We start from the raw sequence: 18,376 nt of genomic DNA, 5'->3' as shown, positions 1-18,376 counted from the left end.
AGGATCACCCTCCGGCAGGTTCAGGACAAAATGTACGAAAGAGTTTCCTTTTCCATTCAGGCGGGGAAAACGTGATGCCTTCCCATTTTGCTCATAAAATGAGCTCTGCAGGTCTCAGTTGCCTTTAGGAGAGAAAGGCACCCAGGTTCCTATATTCGAGGCCTGATGCAAAGCCAGCTGGAAGGACTTTGGACCTAGGGCAAGGTTGCATTTGGTTTTTGCTTTGAAGAAGCTGAGCCTGCCAGATCGAAGCTGTGGAGGCCCGGCATCTGCAACAGGAGGCTGCCAGGCTGGACTACGCAGACGGTGAAGCGTGCAGGGAGCTCCGTGTGCGGGCTGGAGGGGATGGAGAGAAGGCAGGGCTTTCGGGGCCCTCCCTCTCCGGTACTACAGAGCTAATCCCGGCCGCGTGTGCCTCAGCGCCGTGTCCGTGCTGGTTCCAAACGCGCCCGTAGCACCTCTGCTTCCTGACGCTTTGCCCCACGGCCAGCGGGTCGCCTGCCTCCTCGCCGCGCCCAGCACGTCAGCGCTGCTCCAGCCCTCGGCTGCCCAAAAGGCCCGTGCCAGGCCTGAAGCGTGGCAGCTTCCCCACCCTCCCTGCAGCTGGGAAGCTGTGTGCTCCTTCCCTGTGCTGTGAGAAGGGCTTCCTGCTAGTCCACGAGCCTCCTTCCCTTCCTTCTGAGGCCTTTCGTCTTACCCGTCGAGAGTCGGATGAGAGAAGAGCCCCTGCTCTCTCTTCGCTGACCTGAATCCACAGTGCCCTGGCCTCGGAGCTGCTGCCACCCTGCTGTGTGTTTCCGTGCCCAGCAGCCTCTCGTGAGGCTGTCACGTTGCCATAAAGAGGCACGCCTTTCCTAATTACCAGCGGGCTGATTAAAATTTGCCGGCGAGAGAACAAATGGACGTCGCCTGCGTGCTTACGTCTCTACGGCTGGCTGCATGCGCAGGCATGTGCCGGATTTATGGATTTATTTTTTTCTACAGGCGTCCTCGCGTTGGGGGGGGAGGACCTCTGTTCCTCCCCATCCCTCATAGGGAAGGGGATGGACTTCAGTATTGCTGAGTAAGAGCCAAAAATGCCTTCTGGCAAGTCTCGCCGAGCTGTCCTTGCAGTTTGGGGGAAGTCAGCATTAAATGCACAGAGTGCAGGAGGGGAGGGCTCCGGGGCTTGCACGGAACCTCGTTTGGTGTCTTGGGGTCCCTGTGCTCCGTGCTGTGGTGGGCAGCAGTGTTCGTGGTCAGGGAAGGGCTTGCAGCAGCTCCTCACCACCGCTGTGCGCCAGGTCTCAGGCACCCGGGTCCTCCTCCAGAGACGGGTGGTGGGACCTGAAGAGAAAAGGGCAGAAATGTTGTGGTGGTTGCTGGAGAAGTCCCCTTCTCCCTCCTGTGCTGCCGGAGGGGATTTCTGCCCCGTAATTAGGAAGCGTGCTGCTGAGCCACAAGGCTGCTTGCTGTGAGCGCCTCTCCAGCCCGTACTTTGCCTAAAACTTTGCGCCCTGCCCTGCTCAGGTCCAGGGGGTGCGCTCAAGACCAGGGACCCCACCGAGTGTGGGGAGAGGGGTATTTACACACCAGGGGTATCGCAGTTCGCACGCTGCCTTTTGGGCCCTGTTTCTCCTGGCCCGATGCCGTTCCCTGCCTGGGAGGCCAGGATGGAGCCCCTCACTGAAGCCTGTGGAGTTTCCCCCATCTGATCTGGTTCTCTCATCCTCGTGGAGAGGTGGCCTGCCGACAGGGGAGGGGGCACGAGGAACTCGGGTGCCTGATTGACGCCGTAACCCCACAAGGGTCTGACCTGGAGGGATGTGACAGGAGGTCACTTCTGGCCTGCTGCCGGCTGTGCTTGCGGAGGCTGGAGGGCTGGGAGGAAAGAGGTGCTCCTGGCATCCCTGCAAGCTCAAAGGCAGCGTACATCTTGGGTCTATGCCACAGCTTTTCTGCTAGGAAGGTTCCCTTCCAGTCCTCCTTCTAGGCTTTAGGAAAAAAAGAATACATCTGTGGGACCTGTTTCTGTAAAACATGGCTCGCGTTATCCACAGGCTTGCGAAGTTTGTCTTGAATGCCTAATTGTTTGTATAAATAACGGTTATGGTAGTGTCGTGGGCAATGAGTGCATGAGCCTCATTTCTTTTAGAAAGGAGACTGAAAATGGGGCTATAAAACACGCAGGAACAAGGTAAACGGTTTGGTCTCTGCAGAGGAAAATCATCCTTCCCTGATATGTTGCGAGTCTTTCGGTACTTCGCTGCAGTAATAGCTAATACTCGAGCAGCTTGTGTGATTTGCTTGGGAGTTCAGCAAACCTCTTTGCAGCGGGCCCTCTAGGCTGGCGCTCAGGTAAAAGCAGCGGGGCATGACCGGTCCTGCTGCGAAGCGCACAGCTTCCCTCGGCCGAGTCCCCGGACCGGTGGTGATGCTCTCACGGGGCTGCTCGGCGGCAGGCTCCCCTGTAGCCTGCTGTCCCTTCTTCTGCCAGCTGCCGTCACTCCCGCAGCCTCCCGTGGAGCTCCTAGTCCTCGCTGGTTCAGCCAGGGTGCGTTCCCCTGGCTGCTCCCCAGCTAGTTGCCAGCTACCGTCCCGTGGCTTGGCTGCCTGCTGCTTTCCCGCTGCCTTCTGGGCACGGTCCTCTCTGTGCTTCCCGTGGAGCTGCTCTGTGCAGGGGGAGGAAGATCTCCCCATCTCCAGTGATGCCGCTGTGCTGGCAGCTCAGGGTCTCGTAGCGTTTTGGGGAGGGCGCTGGGTTAAAAAAAAGATTTTGCCAGCTAAACAGTAGATCCGAAGTCTCCTCTCTGTCCTTTGTGCAGCGCTTGCAAGTCAGAGGAAGGAAAAAACGCAGAGGAGGTGGAACCAGCCTCTGATGGGGGCCCTGGGAGCGTGGGGCTGAGGCCTGCAGCGAGCAGAGCGCGGTGATTCAGCCTCATAAAGCTAATGGCACGCAGCCAGGCAAAGGAAATGGTGGGATCATGATGCAGCAACTGTCCCGTAGCAGTTCGCTTCCATCACCCAGACGTGACTTAACGCCCACCCCACCCTTTTTGTTCTTTCCTGCAGCTAAATGCCCTCCCTGCTGAGGGGGAAGGTGCGGGGAGACAGCACCTTTGGGAACAGGAGTAGTCGGTGAGGAAGAGTTGCACCTGAAAGATGTGGGAGCTGGGGGGCAGGCAAGGGAGGCTCTGGGACTGTGCACAGCGGGACCAGCTCCTGGCCCCCAGCTCTAACGGGGCTGTGCTGTCACCCGGCAGGCACACATCTCACCAGCCCTTTCTCTCCCTTCCCCAGGGAAGACGATGAAGCTGTAGAGATGCTTCCCTACGTGATAGCCACCCTGGGCTCAGCAGGGGGCACCTGCAAAGCCGCCTCCTGCAGCAACAGCACCAAGGATTACTGCTACAGCGCCCGCATCCGCAGCACCGTGCTGCAGGGGCTGCCCTTCGGCGGCGTGCCCACCGTCCTAGCCCTCGACTTTATGTGCTTTCTCGTAAGTCTGTCTGCTGCTGCTTTGGCACCTTCTCCTCCTGAGGTAGTCAGGAAGGGGAGGGCTGTAGCCTCGTGGTTAGAGCTGGAGGTCCCAAATTCCATCCCTGACTTTGCTGCTGACTGGTTTTGTGGCCCTGATCGTGTTCCTTGGCCTTGACTTAACCCCAGTACCGCTGCATAATTACGGTGCCAAGTCCCTGCAGCCTTACCAACCCAAAGCTTGTTCCTCTGTGGGAACTGCAGGACGACAGACATTGCAGCCATAATCTCACCTCCTTGGGACCTGAGGGCTTTTTCAGTCCCGTGGCCGATTTAGCAGTTGTGTATTGCGTCCTGACCTCTGCCTCCCACAGCCAACCCGCCACCCAGACAGCGCGATTTCAACAGCCCCGGGAACTCATGCTGTCCCATGGCCTCTGAGCAGCTCTGTCCCCTCCTAACCCCATTCCCGCACTTCTGCAGGCGGAGGACAAAGAGATAATGTTCTGGGTGACGCTTTGTCTCACGGCTCTCCCTTTGCTCTCCTCCAGGCACTGCTGTTTGTCTTCTCAATTTTGCGTAAAGTTGCTTGGGACTACGGACGCCTGGCCCTGGTGACCGATGCCGACAGGTAAGCGTGGGAGAGGGGGGAGGAAAAGAAAACACGAGAGGGAGGAGAGAGGAGAAGAGGTCACAGGAATGGCGAGGACTGTCACGGTGAAGGCATTGCTAAGCCTCTGGAAGGGGCTTTGCTGGCTGTAGCTCTTGCCACGCTGCGCTTCCAGGCGTGGTGGCATTGCTCTCGGAGCTAAGGCAGGAAGGGCAGCAGGCAGGGATGGCCGAGATGCCTGGCTGGCAGCGTGAGTGTGTGATGTGTGTGCGGCTGGAGCAGGGACCTGCCCTGAGAGCGGAGGCTGAAAGGAATGGTGCAGATATGGAGCTCATCCCGGGTAGCTCTTTCTCCCCAAGGTGGAAGGGGTGGGCCACCAGGCATTTTTGGCAGGGTGAAAAGTGAACAAGCTGCAGCTCATCCCTCCCGTGCTCTGCGGCAGGAGACCTGTGCTGACACTGGGAGCATGACACACCTGGACAGGGCTGCGTGCACCTCTCTGTGGGGACAGAGCAGGGATGGCAGAGGGGACGTGTCCAGCAACCCTCTCGTTTCCCTTCTGGAGGCAGTGTGTGGAGCCGGTTTGTCAGGAAGGTAGCACCGTGGCGAAGCAGGCAGGGGAGCTGTAGGGCCTGTGTATCTGCTCCTGTGCAAGTGGGGGTTTAGCTTGCATCCCAGGTGCTAAAACATCAGTCTTGGTGCTCATCCTCCCTGCCTAAGGTGTGTTTGGGCTACTGTGTCTCCTAGCAAAAGTCAGGGCCCCTTGGGGATGGTGATTCTGTGTTGGAGGCCGATGTTTGGGGCTCCTTTTGGGAGCATACCGTGCTATTCCTGCTTTTGCTGTCAGCAACGGGAAGGACAATTGTCTTCCTCCAGTGCTGAACAAGGAACTCCCCTTGAGGAAGCAGAGGGGTTCTGCAGTGGGTCTGCATCTCTGCATTATACAGGCTCCAGGGACGGTTTGCTTTGCGTTGCTTTGTCGTGTGCAGGAGGCAAAGCGCGGCTTAAGGCTGGCGGAGGCTGGTGCTTCTTCCACTTGATCAGCTCCGTGAGCTCAGTGCACCCGAAGGCCGGGACAGGGCTGAGCTCTGGCCTGTTCAGTTCCTTTGGTGCTACCAATTCAGATGAGTTTGGTACAAGTGATGCCACCGGGTTTGGGATCCTCGGGAGGAGCTCCTGCTGCAGAGGCTGCCCGTCCAAAGAGGCAGGATGAGTGTTTTGGGGGACCAGGATTTTTGACCCGTGACAGATGTGTGTCAGCTGCCTGGGACAGGGAGGAGAGGGGATGACAGGGAACTTGGAGAGCAGCTGGGCAGCCCCTGCAGGCTTTAGGGTGCTGTGGCTCAGGGCAGCACCAAGCTCTGAAGGGAAGGTCTCCTTCCCCGGCCTCACCACCAGCAGGTTTCTCTTCCTCAGGATGGCGTGGAGCCCTGCTGGGTGCACAGTGCCCTGCGACGGAGGGGCCCCAGCACCCGCCCCCCTGGTTGTAACCTCTCCTTTTCTGTTTCTGTGCCCCCAGGCGCCGACGCTGGCAGACGGAGCGAGAGGAGCGGGAATAGTATGTTGTTTTTTCAGGGTCTTGTTTCTTCTTCCTTTCTCTCTGTCTCTCTCTTTCTCTTCTTTTGCAGTTTTCTCTCTTGCTTCTGAACTAATCTAAGTGGCTGGGAGCTCAGGGCTTGGATTTGTGTCTCTCGGGGGATTCACACTTCTCTTCCCCTCCCCGTTGTGTCAGCCACCTACCACAGCTGGGCACTCCCTGGTTTTCCCCTCGTAGCCCTTAGATGCTCCCTGCATGCAGCAGCGCCAAGAAGCTGCCAGCTGAGGCAGAGGGTGCCATGTCACGCACCCTGCTGTGCCTGCCAGTGTCCTGCTGTCTGATGGGAGTAAACGTAGCTGTGATGGAGTAGCTGGAAATAAACCTGACCCTGTGGCATACTGGGGTCACCCAGGCAGAGGGCAGCCTCCTTTGCCTGGTCCATACCTCATGCTGGTGAGCCACGAGGGCTGCTCTCAGGCTCGCTGCAGGAGCACCGAGGTGCATGGAGAGGATCTGGCAGGCCCTTATATGACTTTTCTCTTTCCTTCACCCCTGCGAGGCTGCCAGGACCAAAGTAAGTGCTGGCTCTTGTCCCTTATCACCCACCCCAGGCTGGCGCCATGCCCTGCAAGGCAGCATCTCCCCATGCAGCAGAAGCAGGCTTCCAGCCTCGGCACTGCTGAGGGCATCCTCCAGCACCTTGGCCCGGCATTACCCACGGGGTACTCGCAAGGACTGCAGCTGGCTGCCAGCTAAGCACTGTCACAGACCCTTCCTACCTGGTCTTTCCTCTTTCTTGCTGCTTTTTTGCCTAAGTAAGGATGGTTCCCCTGCCTTGCTGACGTGCCGAGTGGTACACGCTGCAGGGGAGCCAGCCTGCAGCACAGAGCCTGAGGTGGTCGCTCCATTGCCATGTTTTTGTGGCTACTCTTTGCTCCCAAAGGAGCAGAGCAGTGGGAGTTGTGGAAGCAGAGGTGCTGGTAGCTGTGGTACATGGCACAGAGGGGATGCCTTGCTCACACTTGAATGCTTCGCTAGTGGTTGGCCCTGCTTCAGGTATGTCTGGCGGCTCTTGGGTGCTAACACGTTAAAGGTAGCAGAGCCCTCATGCTCCGAGGCTCAGGATGTGGCCTTGCACGGGGGTTTGGTCACCTCTGTTATCCTCCTGAGCGCTTGTCCCTCTCCAGGGGTCCACTTGTTCCTCTTCCCATTGCTCACCTGAGCTTGCTGGGGCTCTCTGCTGTCACCCAGGCCTAGAGCAACCCGCCCACCTCTCACTTGCTTTGTTAGTGCTTTGCTTTAAAAAGCCTCCAGCTAGATGCAGGTACCCCTGAAGCTCCGTCTTCAGCTTCCCATCCTTGGCAAGGTCGGCACCCACCGTCTTCGTAGCACTGCCAGTTGTCCTGGTTATGGTCTCTGCATCCCCCGGAATGGAGCTGGGTTAGTCTTATCACGAGAGGTAGTCTTATCGTGAGAGCCGTGAGTCATGGCTCTCTTCGCAGTTACGCTCTCTAGTGTTTCTCTGCCCTGCCCTGTGCTTTTCCAGCACCAAGGAGCCAGAAGCACACCGTAGCCAGCATGCTGGGTCTCCGCAGGGCTGCAGACAGCAGAAATTCACCCTTTCCCTGTGCCCAGCTTCAGGGTCTTGGGGATTTCAAAGGGCTGAGGGTCCCAGAGCTTGGTTGAAGCTTGAGCTGTCCCTGCAGCAGAGCAAGGCGTCGGGCCGTGCAGTTGCAGGGCTGTACACTGCCGTCTAATCTGTTCTCCTGTAGACCCGTGACCTTCAGCTTAATCTCCTTTCCCCTCTGGGTGTTGCTTCCAGCTAAGGACTCAGCAGGTGCTGCTCCGCTCTGCGAGAGAGGCCACATGTCCCATCCTCTTCCCTTCTGCAGGGTCACAAGTGTCTTTGCTTGTTTTCTTCCCCCTAGTGTCACCACCTTGTCTCTAGTGCTAGCCTCTCACCTGTTTCTTCTCTAGGTTCTTGTCCATCTGATCCTTCTTGAGCCTGTACTGGTTACAGAGAAACCGTGTCTTCATCTTTTTTTTTTTTTTCCCTTTCCTTCTAGCCCTCAGATCAGCCATATTCCTTCTTGTACCTCCAAGGTCCCAGCCTGATGTTGTCACCTTACAAGTGCTATTTAATTTAGGTCTCTGGACCATTTTCCCATCTCCTTTGCCAGCCTACCCTCCACCTTTATTCATACTGGGGGCTGTTATCTGCCTTGGACGCTGCAGGTTCTTCATCTAGGTCCCTGCCTGTGTCTGGAGCGCAGCGGTTTGGGATAGTCACCTCTCCTGCCCCTCAGCCCACAGCCGTTTGCTTCTAGCTGCCTCCCTGCTCCCTCTCTGGGGACCTCTGCAGGCAGCAGACCCAGACGAGGCTGAGGAGCAGCTGGGCTGAGCCTGGCTCATTTTCCTTCTTTCCCTGGGCTTCCCTGCGCTGAAGCACTGCTGTAGTGGGAATGTGGTCCACCAGACTCCCATCCATCCTTTTTCCTGAGGCAACCGAGCTCTGCGGGTGCTGGTGCCACAGGGGCTGGGGAGCTGCTGCCAGGGCCTCTTGGAGCTCCCTCCCTGCTTTCTCCACCGGGGCAGGAGGCTCCTCTGCCCTTTTTGCTGGTTGCACACCGCTATAATGCAGCGTGATTGAACACCTCATCTGGTCACAGTGTCTGCTCTGTGCCCCGGAGGGGTGGCCAGACATCTCAGAGCAGAGGCCTCCCGGGCAGGGAGCCGTGGCTGGGATGTGACTCACCCTGCTCTTCTGCTCCCCAGCGGCTGCTTTCTGCCTCCTGGTGTCTGCAGTCCTCCCCGCTGGGTTTGTCTCTGCGGTTGCGTTGCAGAAGGGAAGACAGGAGCCCTCACCTGAAGCCTGTCCCCACTTGTGGCGCCCTTTCCTTCACGTATCCTCCTCCCTCTCTAAACTCTGCACTAAGCAGACACGATCTCCCCCTGTGGCAGCTGCCCCCAGCCCCTCCTTGCAGGGGCTGGCGCATAATGCGGGCACAGAGGGAGCAGCACCTACAGCTGAGCCCGGTGAGGCTGCCAGAGCCCAGCCCCGTGCTTGGGAGCGGGCTGCGGGCACCATCACGCAGTGCTGCCCGAGGAGGGGTCTCTGCTTACTGCTACCCTCCGCTCTTCGAGGCTGTCCTCTCTCCTCCGTCTCACCTGGGGCAAACTGACCCGAATTAACCGCTGGCCTTCTGGGTGCTCTCGGTTCCTAGCCAAGCTGCCTCCTCTCAGCCTCACCTTCTGACTCTCTCCCTCAACTTTGTCATTGTAGCGTAGCCTCCGCTCTGCACTCCGACAACCACGACCGCTACGAGCGCCTCACCTCCGTCTCCAGCTCCGTGGACTTTGACCAGAGGGACAACGTGAGTAGTGGCAGGAGGCAAACGCCCCTTGCTCGTGAGCAGCCTGGGGACCACAGCTTGCGGGAACTGAGGGCTCTTCAGAAGCAGCGCTGCTTGCTCATCCCGGAGCCTTAGGTCCCGCACCTGGTGGCACGAGAGCATGGTACAGAGCCCGTGGAGACGTGGTAACCACATGGCTTCTAGTCGTGTGCTTAAATCAGTAGGCTGTACATCCACGTGGCTTGGTGGGCATCTCTCCCGTCTGTAATCATAGCTTTAGAAACCCTGCTTGCTGGGGGGAAAACTGCCTGGCTCCTCCTCATGCTGCTGTCTACCTTTTTTGCTGCAGTCCTCTCTGAAGGGGAGGCGCGGCTCAGTAGGACCACTGGGGATTTCACCTCCTGCCCACCACATCCCGGAGACATTCCTCTCCTTAGGTGTCCTTTGAGGAGCACTGGCTTAGCCAGCTCTGCCCTCCCAGCCCCTGCAGAGCTCCTGTCCAGGGCAGTGGCTGAAGTACCTGTGTGATGAATTTTCTGGGCGTCCCTGGGCTGTGGAGAGCTTTTGTGCTATCCAGGAGTCCATGGCTTTGCTGGGAGGCCAAGCTACTTGGCGTGGGACAGCCACGTGGCAGAGTCCAGCCTGCGTTGTGGCCCATGGAGTAAAGTTGTCACCTCCTTCACCTGGGCCTGTCCCTGTGGCTCTGCATGTCTGGGTAGATGCTTGTGGTCTGGCCCCTCTTTGGTGAGGTTTGTGGAGGCGCAAGGACTCCCAGTCCTTTGAAGGAGGGAGAAGGGAGCGCAGAGTGATGTGAGCCCCTCCTGTCTTCTCTCTGCACAGGGCTTCTGTTCCTGGCTGACGGCCATCTTCAGGATAAAGTAAGTGCCCCGGGACCTGCCTGCAGGGGGGACCCGCAGCGGGGAGAAGCAGAGGCAGCGCACGGGCTGGGACAGCCAGCACAATGCAGCTGCGTGAAGTCGTTCCCCTTGGGTGCCCTTCAGAGAAGGGGCTGCAGCAGGCTGTGTGGAGAGGACGGGAAAAGACAGGGCTGGATGAGGAGTCCCAGAGCCAAACCCAAGGTGACAGAGAAGAAATCCCAGCCCAGGTCACCTCTGTCTCAATCCCATCTCAGAAATAGCCTGCTGCTCTCCCTGAGGCTCCTGCTAGGGGCACTGTTGTCCAAGGAAGGACACAGCAGCGAAGGGTGGACTGGAGGATACAGGGAGACACATGATGATGCTCAGGGGTACTCTCCTAAGCATTTCTAGGTTTCAGAGCTCTGTGAGGCCACATCAGCAGTCCCGTACCTTAGCAAGGGGGGAGATGGGACCCACCTTAAGGATGGATATTAGGTGTGGCTCACATGGGCTCAGCTGCCCTGCAGAGGGCAGCAGCATGGGGAGTGGAGCTGCAGTGAGCTTTGCACAGGCAGGTTTCTTCCTGGGCTGGTTCGTGGTCAGATGCTGGAGTCCCTACCCAGGGCCTGGCTGCAGCTGCAGAGCTTGATCCAGGGGTGGTTTGTGGGTTCACACCATGTGGGCAGCCGTCACCCTGTGCTTTTCTGCATGCCCTCAAGTGCTGGAGGAGATTGCCTGATTGTCTTTCTCTCCCTGGCAGGGATGACGAGATTCGGGACAAGTGTGGGGGCGACGCAGTGCACTACCTGTCCTTCCAGAGGCACATCATTGGGCTGCTGGTGGCCGTGGGCGTGCTCTCCGTGGGCATCGTGTTACCCGTCAACTTCTCAGGGGACCTGCTAGGTGAGAGCGGGGAGCCCTGGTCCGCCAGGGAGGAGCAGAGGTTAGGACGGGAGTAACAGAGAGAAACCCTCAGTCCTGTCCCACTTTGGGCTTGGGGTATCCATAGGGTTGTCCTGGGCAGCTTGGGTTTTGGGGTGCTTTGCAGGCGAGGTCCCTGCCATGCCCCTCCCCAGCAGAGCTCTGTGCCCCAGCCCCTCGGTGTAACTGAACGTGCCTGTCTGCCTTTCTCCCCAGAAAACAACGCTTACAGCTTTGGGAGGACGACGATCGCTAACCTGAACTCCGGGTAGGTGTGGGCAGGGATGAGATGGGTAATTGTGGCCCTCAGGGTGCGTTTTCTGGATGCCCACGTGCTGCAGAGCCTTACTCCTTGAAGGCTGCGTTTCTGCCCTTCCCGTGAGGCTGCTGTCCCTGCTCCTACTTCCAGATTGAGCTCCTGGAGGCTGTTGGCAGGGCCTGTGGATGCTCTGCCAGTAACACTCCTCGTGGCCCCAGAGGCTTTGTGGGGAGGTCCCTGAGGGCCGGGGCAGCAGTGGCAACCTTGCATTGGCTTTAAGCACGGTCTCTCTTGTGCCAGGAATAACCTGCTGTGGCTGCACACGTCCTTCGCCTTCCTGTACCTGCTGCTGACGGTGTACAGCATGCGCCGGCACACCTCCAAGATGCGCTACAAGGAGGACGACTTGGTGAGCAGGAGCTGGGCGCTCGCCCAGGCACAGCTTCCCCTGGCCTCCTGTCAAGTTGGGCGGTCTGGGAGAGGATGCCAAGCACCCCCACTTCCCGCAGCAATTCGGGGCTGATGCGTTCTGCCTGGCCAAAGGCAGATCTCCTCCAGAGCAACGGTCCTGATGCCGTGTGGGGAAATGAGAGAGGCCTGAGCTGGGTGGACATGTGGAGTGCCCTATGTCTTCCGCAGGAGTTGTTCCAGCTGCTGTGTGGGTTTGGGGCTCTTCTCCAGTTGTCTTTGCCTTGTTTCTTACCAACATCCCTATTTCTGTTGAGGCGGCTGCAGTGTGAGCCCCAAACCATCATCCTGCAGCACGTCAGGGTGTGAAATGCCAACAGCTAGCAGCAGCGTAGGAGAGAGGGAGCAAAGGTTCTGCAAGTGTGGGGGCTGCCTTCTCCGACTCCTAGCCCAGGCCAGGGCCTTGGGGCTGACTTTTTTTTTCTGCAATCTGGTCTTTCATGCCACCCATACCTATCTGCGCTCTCTTCCCTCCAGGTGAAGCGAACTCTCTTCATCAATGGGATTTCAAAATATGCCGAGCCAGAAAAGATCAAGAAGCATTTTGAGTGAGTCTGACTGTGTTCCTGATTAAAGGCTGCTCCGTAACAGATGTTTTAGTGGAGTGGTGCTAGTGCTACCTGAAATGGCAATAATACTTTGGGGGGGAGGGGGAAGCAGTCAAAATCAGTGAGCACTTTCATTTTGGGCATCTTGCTGCTATTTTTCTGTGCAAACTTTTATCCCAGTATGCAGCATCTTGGGATGTGCCCAGCTATATCTTGCAGAGCCATAGGGGGTCAGCATGGTAAGCAGTGAGACAGGGCACGTGATGAGACGTGCTCAGCTTCAGAGGTGTGAGAAGCAGGCAGGAGGCGCTCCAGCAATACCCGTGGGATGCTTTGCTGCTGCTTCTCCATTGATCATGCTCTTTGTAGAAAACTGTATCTTCTTTTTTAACTGACCCCCCCCCCCCCCCCCCCCGCAAAAAAAAAAAAAAGAGGAGGAAAAAAACGAAGTTTCTCTTCCATTGCCCCACACATTGCTCCCACCATAGGCAGCAGAGCCTGCAGGCTCTCCTTCTGTCCAGCAAGCTTTTGCTGATGCTCAGCCCAAGGCAGGAGGAAGGCCTGAACGTGTGGGCTTTGCTCTGAGGTACAGCTTTGATGCTGTGTGTGAGGAGCCGGTATTTTCTGTCTGCAGGGAGGCCTATGCCAACTGCACCGTGCTGGAGGCGCGTCCCTGCTATGATGTGGCCCGGCTGATGTTCCTTGATGCGGAGAGGTAAGCAGCCCCTGGTTTGGGGGAGAGGGCAGGGCTGGGGTGAGGGTGCACAGGAGGTGGGGAGTGAGTTCCTTCCAGCTGCTTCTCCTGCAAATCTTGTGCCATGAAAGCTTTTCTGAGCACCTTTTTTTTTTTTTTTTTCTCCATTCTCCTGCTTCAGAAAGAAAGCTGAGCGCGGGCGAATCTATTTCACCAACCTGCAGGGCAAGGAGAACACCCCATCTATGATCAACCCTAAGCCCTGCGGCCACCTGTGCTGCTGTGTCATCAGGGGCTGTGAGGAGGTATGGGGAGAGCTGGAGACATTGGGCAGAAGGGTAACATGAGCATTGGGTCCCTGTACTGCCCACGCTGGCTTGCATCCTCAGGTCTCTGCTCTAACATCTGTCCCTCTGCCCAGGTGGAGGCAATCGAGTACTACACTAAGCTGGAGGAGAAACTCAAAGATGACTACAAGCGGGAGAAGGAGAAGGTGAACGAGAAGCCTCTAGGGATGGCCTTCGTCACCTTCCACAACGAGACCATCACAGCCATGTGAGTCTTGCAAGGGGTCCTGCCCTTTCCAGGAAGGTGATGTCTCACAGCTCTCCCTTTAAATCAGAGATCCCAGTCCCAGGGCATTCACCTCGACTTGTCCCTGCTAGCCCTATGTGTCACCATCTCCACTGTTCTCTTCTTCTCCAGAATCCTCAAAGACTTCAACGCTTGCAAGTGCCAGGGCTGTGCGTGCCGCGGGGAGCCCAAGGCCTCTTCCTGCAGCGAGTCCCTTCACGTTTCCAACTGGACTGTCAGCTATGCCCCTGACCCACAGAACATCTACTGGTGAGTGGTTGTGGGGTTCTTCAGGTCCCCAGTGATGGGAAAGGGGCGCACCCTCACACTCTCATAGCTGAAGGAGTTGTTCTTGCCCAGCTGAGCCAGAGTTGTGCCCTGACTCAGAAGGGGAAAGCTTGGGTTCGTGCCCCAGGCAGTGTTGATGCAGGCTGGGCTGTGTCGTGAACGTGTGTGAGGCTTGGTGTGGCTGCTTCTGATGCCCTCTTCCCCCCTCACCCCACGCAGGGAACACCTCTCCATCCGGGGCTTCATCTGGTGGATCCGCTGCCTGGTGATCAATGTGGTCCTCTTCATCCTCCTCTTCTTCCTCACCACCCCTGCAATTATCATCACCACGATGGACAAGTTCAACGTCACCAAGCCTGTGGAGTACCTCAACGTAAGGCCTTCAGAGAAGGGCGCAGGATGGGTAGCACTGAACCCACCACCCTGAGGCACAGCAGCCCCTGCAGGGGAAGGGGCAGTGAGAGAGGTTGTCAGCATGCCTGAGGTCCCTTCAGCCTGAGAGCAAGAGAGATGTCCCCAGGAAGGGGCTAGCACCCTGCCGTGTGCTCCCAGCATCCAGGAAGGGGTGCTAAGCCTGGCCAGGGTGCAGTGGCAGCTGGGGACTCTGCATCAGCAAAGGCAGCTCCAGTGACGGGCACGAGAGCTGCCACATTGCGTGTAATGCGTGGTCTCTTCTCTTCCTCACTGCAGAACCCCATCATCACTCAGTTCTTCCCCACGCTGCTGCTGTGGTGCTTCTCTGCCCTGCTGCCCACCATTGTGTATTACTCTGCCTTCTTCGAAGCTCACTGGACCAGGTAAGAACAGCCAGTGCCTGTTCCCGGCCGTACCAGTCTGCTGCCTGGCATCTTGACGCTTCCCACTGAGGGAAGGCTGCTGACTGGTTCCCCTTGCTTGGGTTCCTGTCGTCCACCCCCAGCGTGGTGTCATGTGGCACCTCTTGGTCACCTTGGGGTCTGCTGCTCTTCTGCCAGCCGTTAGCTGGGCGTTGCACAGTATGGGGTAGTTAAAGCAGAGCTCGACGTACATCTGCAAGAGGAGGAAGGCTGGGAGGAGTTGGGGCCAAAAGCTATGAGAAATGCGGGTAGTAAGGGAAGTCTTGGCTAAGGTGAGTGTGCAGGTGTGCTGTGCCTGTACCCGTGTGTAGGACACAGCTTTTCCAAGGGAAAATTGCCTTAGTTGCCATGGTTTCTGGCGGTGGGGAATTTGAAGTATTTGAAGTGCACGGTACTAGCAAACACGCTATTTGTGAGGCACGTGTCCTGCAGGATGTGTGGAGCTTTTTTGCTCTGCGTGGTAAACGCTGGTGAGGAGGATGTCACCAGCTCTGAGGACTGCAGAGATGCTTGCAGTCTCCTCTGAAGAGTGAAAAGATGATATAAAGTCTGGGAGAGCCCATGAGGAAAGGGGGGAGAACCAGGACTCAAGAACAGAGCCTCGAGGGAAAGGGGCGTATTCATGTACCGGTAGAGGCAAGGCTGGGATTTGGGTTAGACACTGGGAAGTGCCTGACGATGAGAAGGGTGGCAGTGCCTAGAGCAGGCTGCTTGGGGTGGATATGGAATATACGAGGGAAGCCTGTCCCAGCAGTTTTGGCAGTCTGTTGGGAATGGGAGAGCAGAGTCCCTCCTGGAACAGAGCACCTTTACAGATCCCTCTTGGTGAAACCATTTGTGGTATTTTTAACGTGCATTTATGTACAAGACAATTTATGTACAAGACACAGTGCCCCAGCTGCGGGGTGGGACGCTGGGCTCCTCGGCAGCTCTGCCCTTCTCCAGCCTTCTGGGCCTCACCATGTGTGAGAACATAAGCTCCTTTCACCTGGTGTCTCTGGCAGCTGCAGATTACTGAAGCTGCTTATTCCCAAAAAAGCATTCACCTGCCTTCAGCTTTCTGTTCGCTGTTCTTCCCAGCCCTCTGCAACAGCCCCCTGCCTCTGTGGCCAGGCAGGGCACACTCTGGGCTCCCCACCTCTGCTGCACGGGGGCATGTCTCTGCTCAACCCCCTGTGCTACTGGAGTGACAATGTTAACGGCCTTCTCTCCGCCCTCAGGTCTGGAGAGAACAGGACCACCATGCACAAGTGTTACACCTTCCTCATCTTCATGGTCTTGCTGCTGCCCTCGCTGGGCCTGAGCAGGTAGGTGTGGAGGGAAGGGCAAGCAAGCACGGAGACCTGGAGCGTGGTTGAGATGCACCTCTGGTGGTCCTCCTGCAACGCCTCCTCGCCCTGCTGCACAAATGTCCTGGCCACCCTTCCCTGGGTGTTCCTAGAAAAGCAACAAAACCTGAGGTGGTTGATGGATGCTCATAAAAAATCTGCTTGAGGCCTGCTGGTGAAGGAGACACTTCCCGCCTCTGTGTTTTACATGTGCACACTTTTACACAAAACTAGCAACTTCCCCCACTTCAGCCAGAACTGAGTACCTCGTACTGCTCGGCTGGGTGGTCTTCCTATTATTTGTAGGCTACAGAAATGTGAATCCTGCTGGATGCAAGCCCCAAATCCTCCTGCAGGGCGTATAGAAATGTCCTGTGACAGCGGGGCTTCAGCTGCCAGGAGTCAGCATGGGCTCTCAGCACTGACTAGGGGCAAAGCAGAGCAGCTGTGTGACAGAGAAGAGAGGAAAACTGGGAGGTGGAAGCACGATGGGGGGGATCTACTGTGACAGGGAGCTCTTTATGCGTTGTGGGGTGGGGGGATCTACATTCCATAAATTCAGGGTACAGCCCCTCGGTGGCTAAATCGGGCGGTTTCTGAGAATAGAAATAGGTTTCTGCCCTCCGACAGAGGCACAGAAAAATTGCCTTTCATTCCAGTGGGTGCCTACAGCAAAGTTTCCCAGTCAGGTTTAAAATGTCTTGCTGCTTTTAACCTTGTGACCTAGGCAGGTAAATGTTCTCATAGGATTTGCATTTTGGCCGTATACCAGTAAACAGGTCACACTTCTTTCTGAGGACAAAATCAGTCCCGCTGCTGCATGTGGATCTCTGTACTCCACTGAAATCATTTGCCGTAGAGGTGCCAGAGGATTGTACAGTTTTATGTCAAAAAATACAGAATGGGGGCGAAATGAGATTGGTTTCTCTTATTTCTGTGAGGTTACCGTGTACCTGAGTGGTTTCTCCTGTGGTCAGTAACCCATGGTTGTTTCACCCAAACAACCTCTCCCAGCAGCAGAGAGGAAAATACTGATGGGATCAGGGCAAACTGAGAAAAGCACGCCTGAGAATGGGAAGTCTTACATCCCTTTTTGTGTCCCGTAACTGGTTTTCCCAGTGTCTGATTTACATAATTGCCAATGACATATCCTAAGAGGGAACAATAAGGCCTGTGGTCAGAGCTTTGGGTCCTTTTAGAGCAGCTTCCATACATTTGCATGTCTATGTCTGTATACCGCTGCTTCTGACTGTTTCTCTTTTCTTCCCACCCCCTTCCCCCACAGCTTGGATGTGTTTTTCCGCTGGCTGTTTGACAAAAAATTCCTTGCTGAAGCCACAGTGCGATTTGAGTAAGTGGAGCAGGGAAGAAAGCCCCTTCTTTGCAATGGGGGAGGTTCTTGGCGGCATCCAAAGGTGGCACCCAGGACCTGGTCCCCCACGTGGCGGGGGAGCATCTCCTGCAGCCTGCTCTTCGCTCCCCAGGTGCGTGTTCCTGCCCGACAACGGGGCCTTCTTCGTCAACTACGTCATCGCCTCCGCCTTCATCGGGAACGCCATGGACCTGCTGCGCATCCCCGGCCTGCTGATGTACATGATTCGCCTCTGCCTGGCCCGCTCGGCTGCCGAGCGGAGGAACGTCAAGCGAGTAAGTGGTGGGGCTGGGGGCGGTTTGGGGCCTCCCCTGAAGGTGCCGTGCTGGGGGCCGTGCGCCCCGGGGCTCGCCAAGCTCTGGGTGTCGCACCCACAGATGGGTCTCTGCTCTCTCCGGCAGCACCAGGCCTACGAGTTCCAGTTTGGGGCTGCTTACGCCTGGATGATGTGCGTCTTCACTGTGGTCATGACCTATAGTATCACCTGCCCCATCATCGTCCCCTTTGGTAAGCGACACCCCTCTGCCTCCCCGCGTTGGGGGTGAAATATTTCCTTTTGCCCCGAGGCACTGGGAAAGAGGTTGATTCCCTCCTGACATCTCTCCCGTCTCCCTCAGGGCTCATGTACATGCTGCTCAAGCACCTGGTGGACCGGTACAACCTGTATTACGCCTACCTGCCTGCCAAGCTGGACAAGAAGATCCATTCAGGGGCTGTGAACCAAGTGGTGGCAGCCCCCATCCTCTGCCTCTTCTGGCTCCTCTTCTTCTCCACCGTGCGCACAGGTGAGTGCTGGGCTGGGAGGCGTCCAGCTGAGCAGCTTCCCTGGCCAGGCCGGGCTGCAGGTGGCCTCCCCCTGCCTGTCGGGCTCTGACAACCTAACGCTGGCTTTTATTTGCCTCAGGGTTCCTGGCTCCCACTTCCATGTTCACCTTTGTGGTCCTCGTGATCACCATTGTGATCTGCCTGTGTCACGTCTGCTTCGGGCACTTCAAATACCTCAGCGCTCACAATTACAAGGTGAGCTGGGGTGCTGGGCAGGGGTTCGAGGGTGTGGGGGGGGGGTCCTTCCCTTGGGACTGCAGCTGAGCAGTGAAATGGACTTGGGGGGAGAGGGGGATGTCCCAGCCTGTTCCCTGGTAGGGCATCTCTTCACCAGCTTCATGGCAGAGGCTCCCAAGGAAGCTTCCTGGAGCTGGATGCTGTCTTTGCCGTGTGTACGCTGCTCCTGTACCTGTGCAGAGGTCAAGGGCAGCCTTGCTGGAGTGTGGCTTCT

General features: G+C 57.2%; 1 protein-coding gene across 5 annotated transcripts in view; it reads left to right on the top strand.

Annotated features, from left to right (window-relative positions):
- The window catches only part of TMEM63B (transmembrane protein 63B), a 36,551-nt gene that overhangs the window by 15,357 nt on the left and 2,818 nt on the right, over positions 1-18,376 (top strand). For 4 of the 5 annotated variants that reach the window (XM_048080106.2, XM_048080110.2, XM_048080109.2 and 1 more), the window contains 21 exons: positions 3,280-3,478; positions 4,008-4,087; positions 5,586-5,624; positions 8,887-8,977; positions 9,797-9,834; positions 10,574-10,716; positions 10,951-11,002; positions 11,294-11,402; positions 11,939-12,009; positions 12,644-12,724; positions 12,885-13,008; positions 13,125-13,258; positions 13,409-13,546; positions 13,784-13,937; positions 14,255-14,361; positions 15,621-15,707; positions 17,014-17,079; positions 17,213-17,375; positions 17,502-17,607; positions 17,718-17,885; positions 18,005-18,120. In XM_048080106.2, the coding sequence (XP_047936063.2) occupies positions 3,302-3,478; positions 4,008-4,087; positions 5,586-5,624; positions 8,887-8,977; positions 9,797-9,834; positions 10,574-10,716; positions 10,951-11,002; positions 11,294-11,402; positions 11,939-12,009; positions 12,644-12,724; positions 12,885-13,008; positions 13,125-13,258; positions 13,409-13,546; positions 13,784-13,937; positions 14,255-14,361; positions 15,621-15,707; positions 17,014-17,079; positions 17,213-17,375; positions 17,502-17,607; positions 17,718-17,885; positions 18,005-18,120 (2,244 nt within the window). In that variant the 5' untranslated portion in view covers positions 3,280-3,301. Of the gene's footprint in view, positions 1-3,279; positions 3,479-4,007; positions 4,088-5,585; positions 5,625-8,886; positions 8,978-9,796; positions 9,835-10,573; positions 10,717-10,950; positions 11,003-11,293; positions 11,403-11,938; positions 12,010-12,643; positions 12,725-12,884; positions 13,009-13,124; positions 13,259-13,408; positions 13,547-13,783; positions 13,938-14,254; positions 14,362-15,620; positions 15,708-17,013; positions 17,080-17,212; positions 17,376-17,501; positions 17,608-17,717; positions 17,886-18,004; positions 18,121-18,376 lie in introns of those variants that run through there. The other variant, XM_066993848.1, reaches the window with a different exon arrangement.

Source organism: Anser cygnoides, chromosome 3 (assembly GCF_040182565.1).
Source record: "Anser cygnoides isolate HZ-2024a breed goose chromosome 3, Taihu_goose_T2T_genome, whole genome shotgun sequence".
Classification (NCBI taxonomy): Eukaryota; Metazoa; Chordata; class Aves; order Anseriformes; family Anatidae; genus Anser; species Anser cygnoides.
This window is presented reverse-complemented; position numbering and strand designations above follow the sequence as displayed.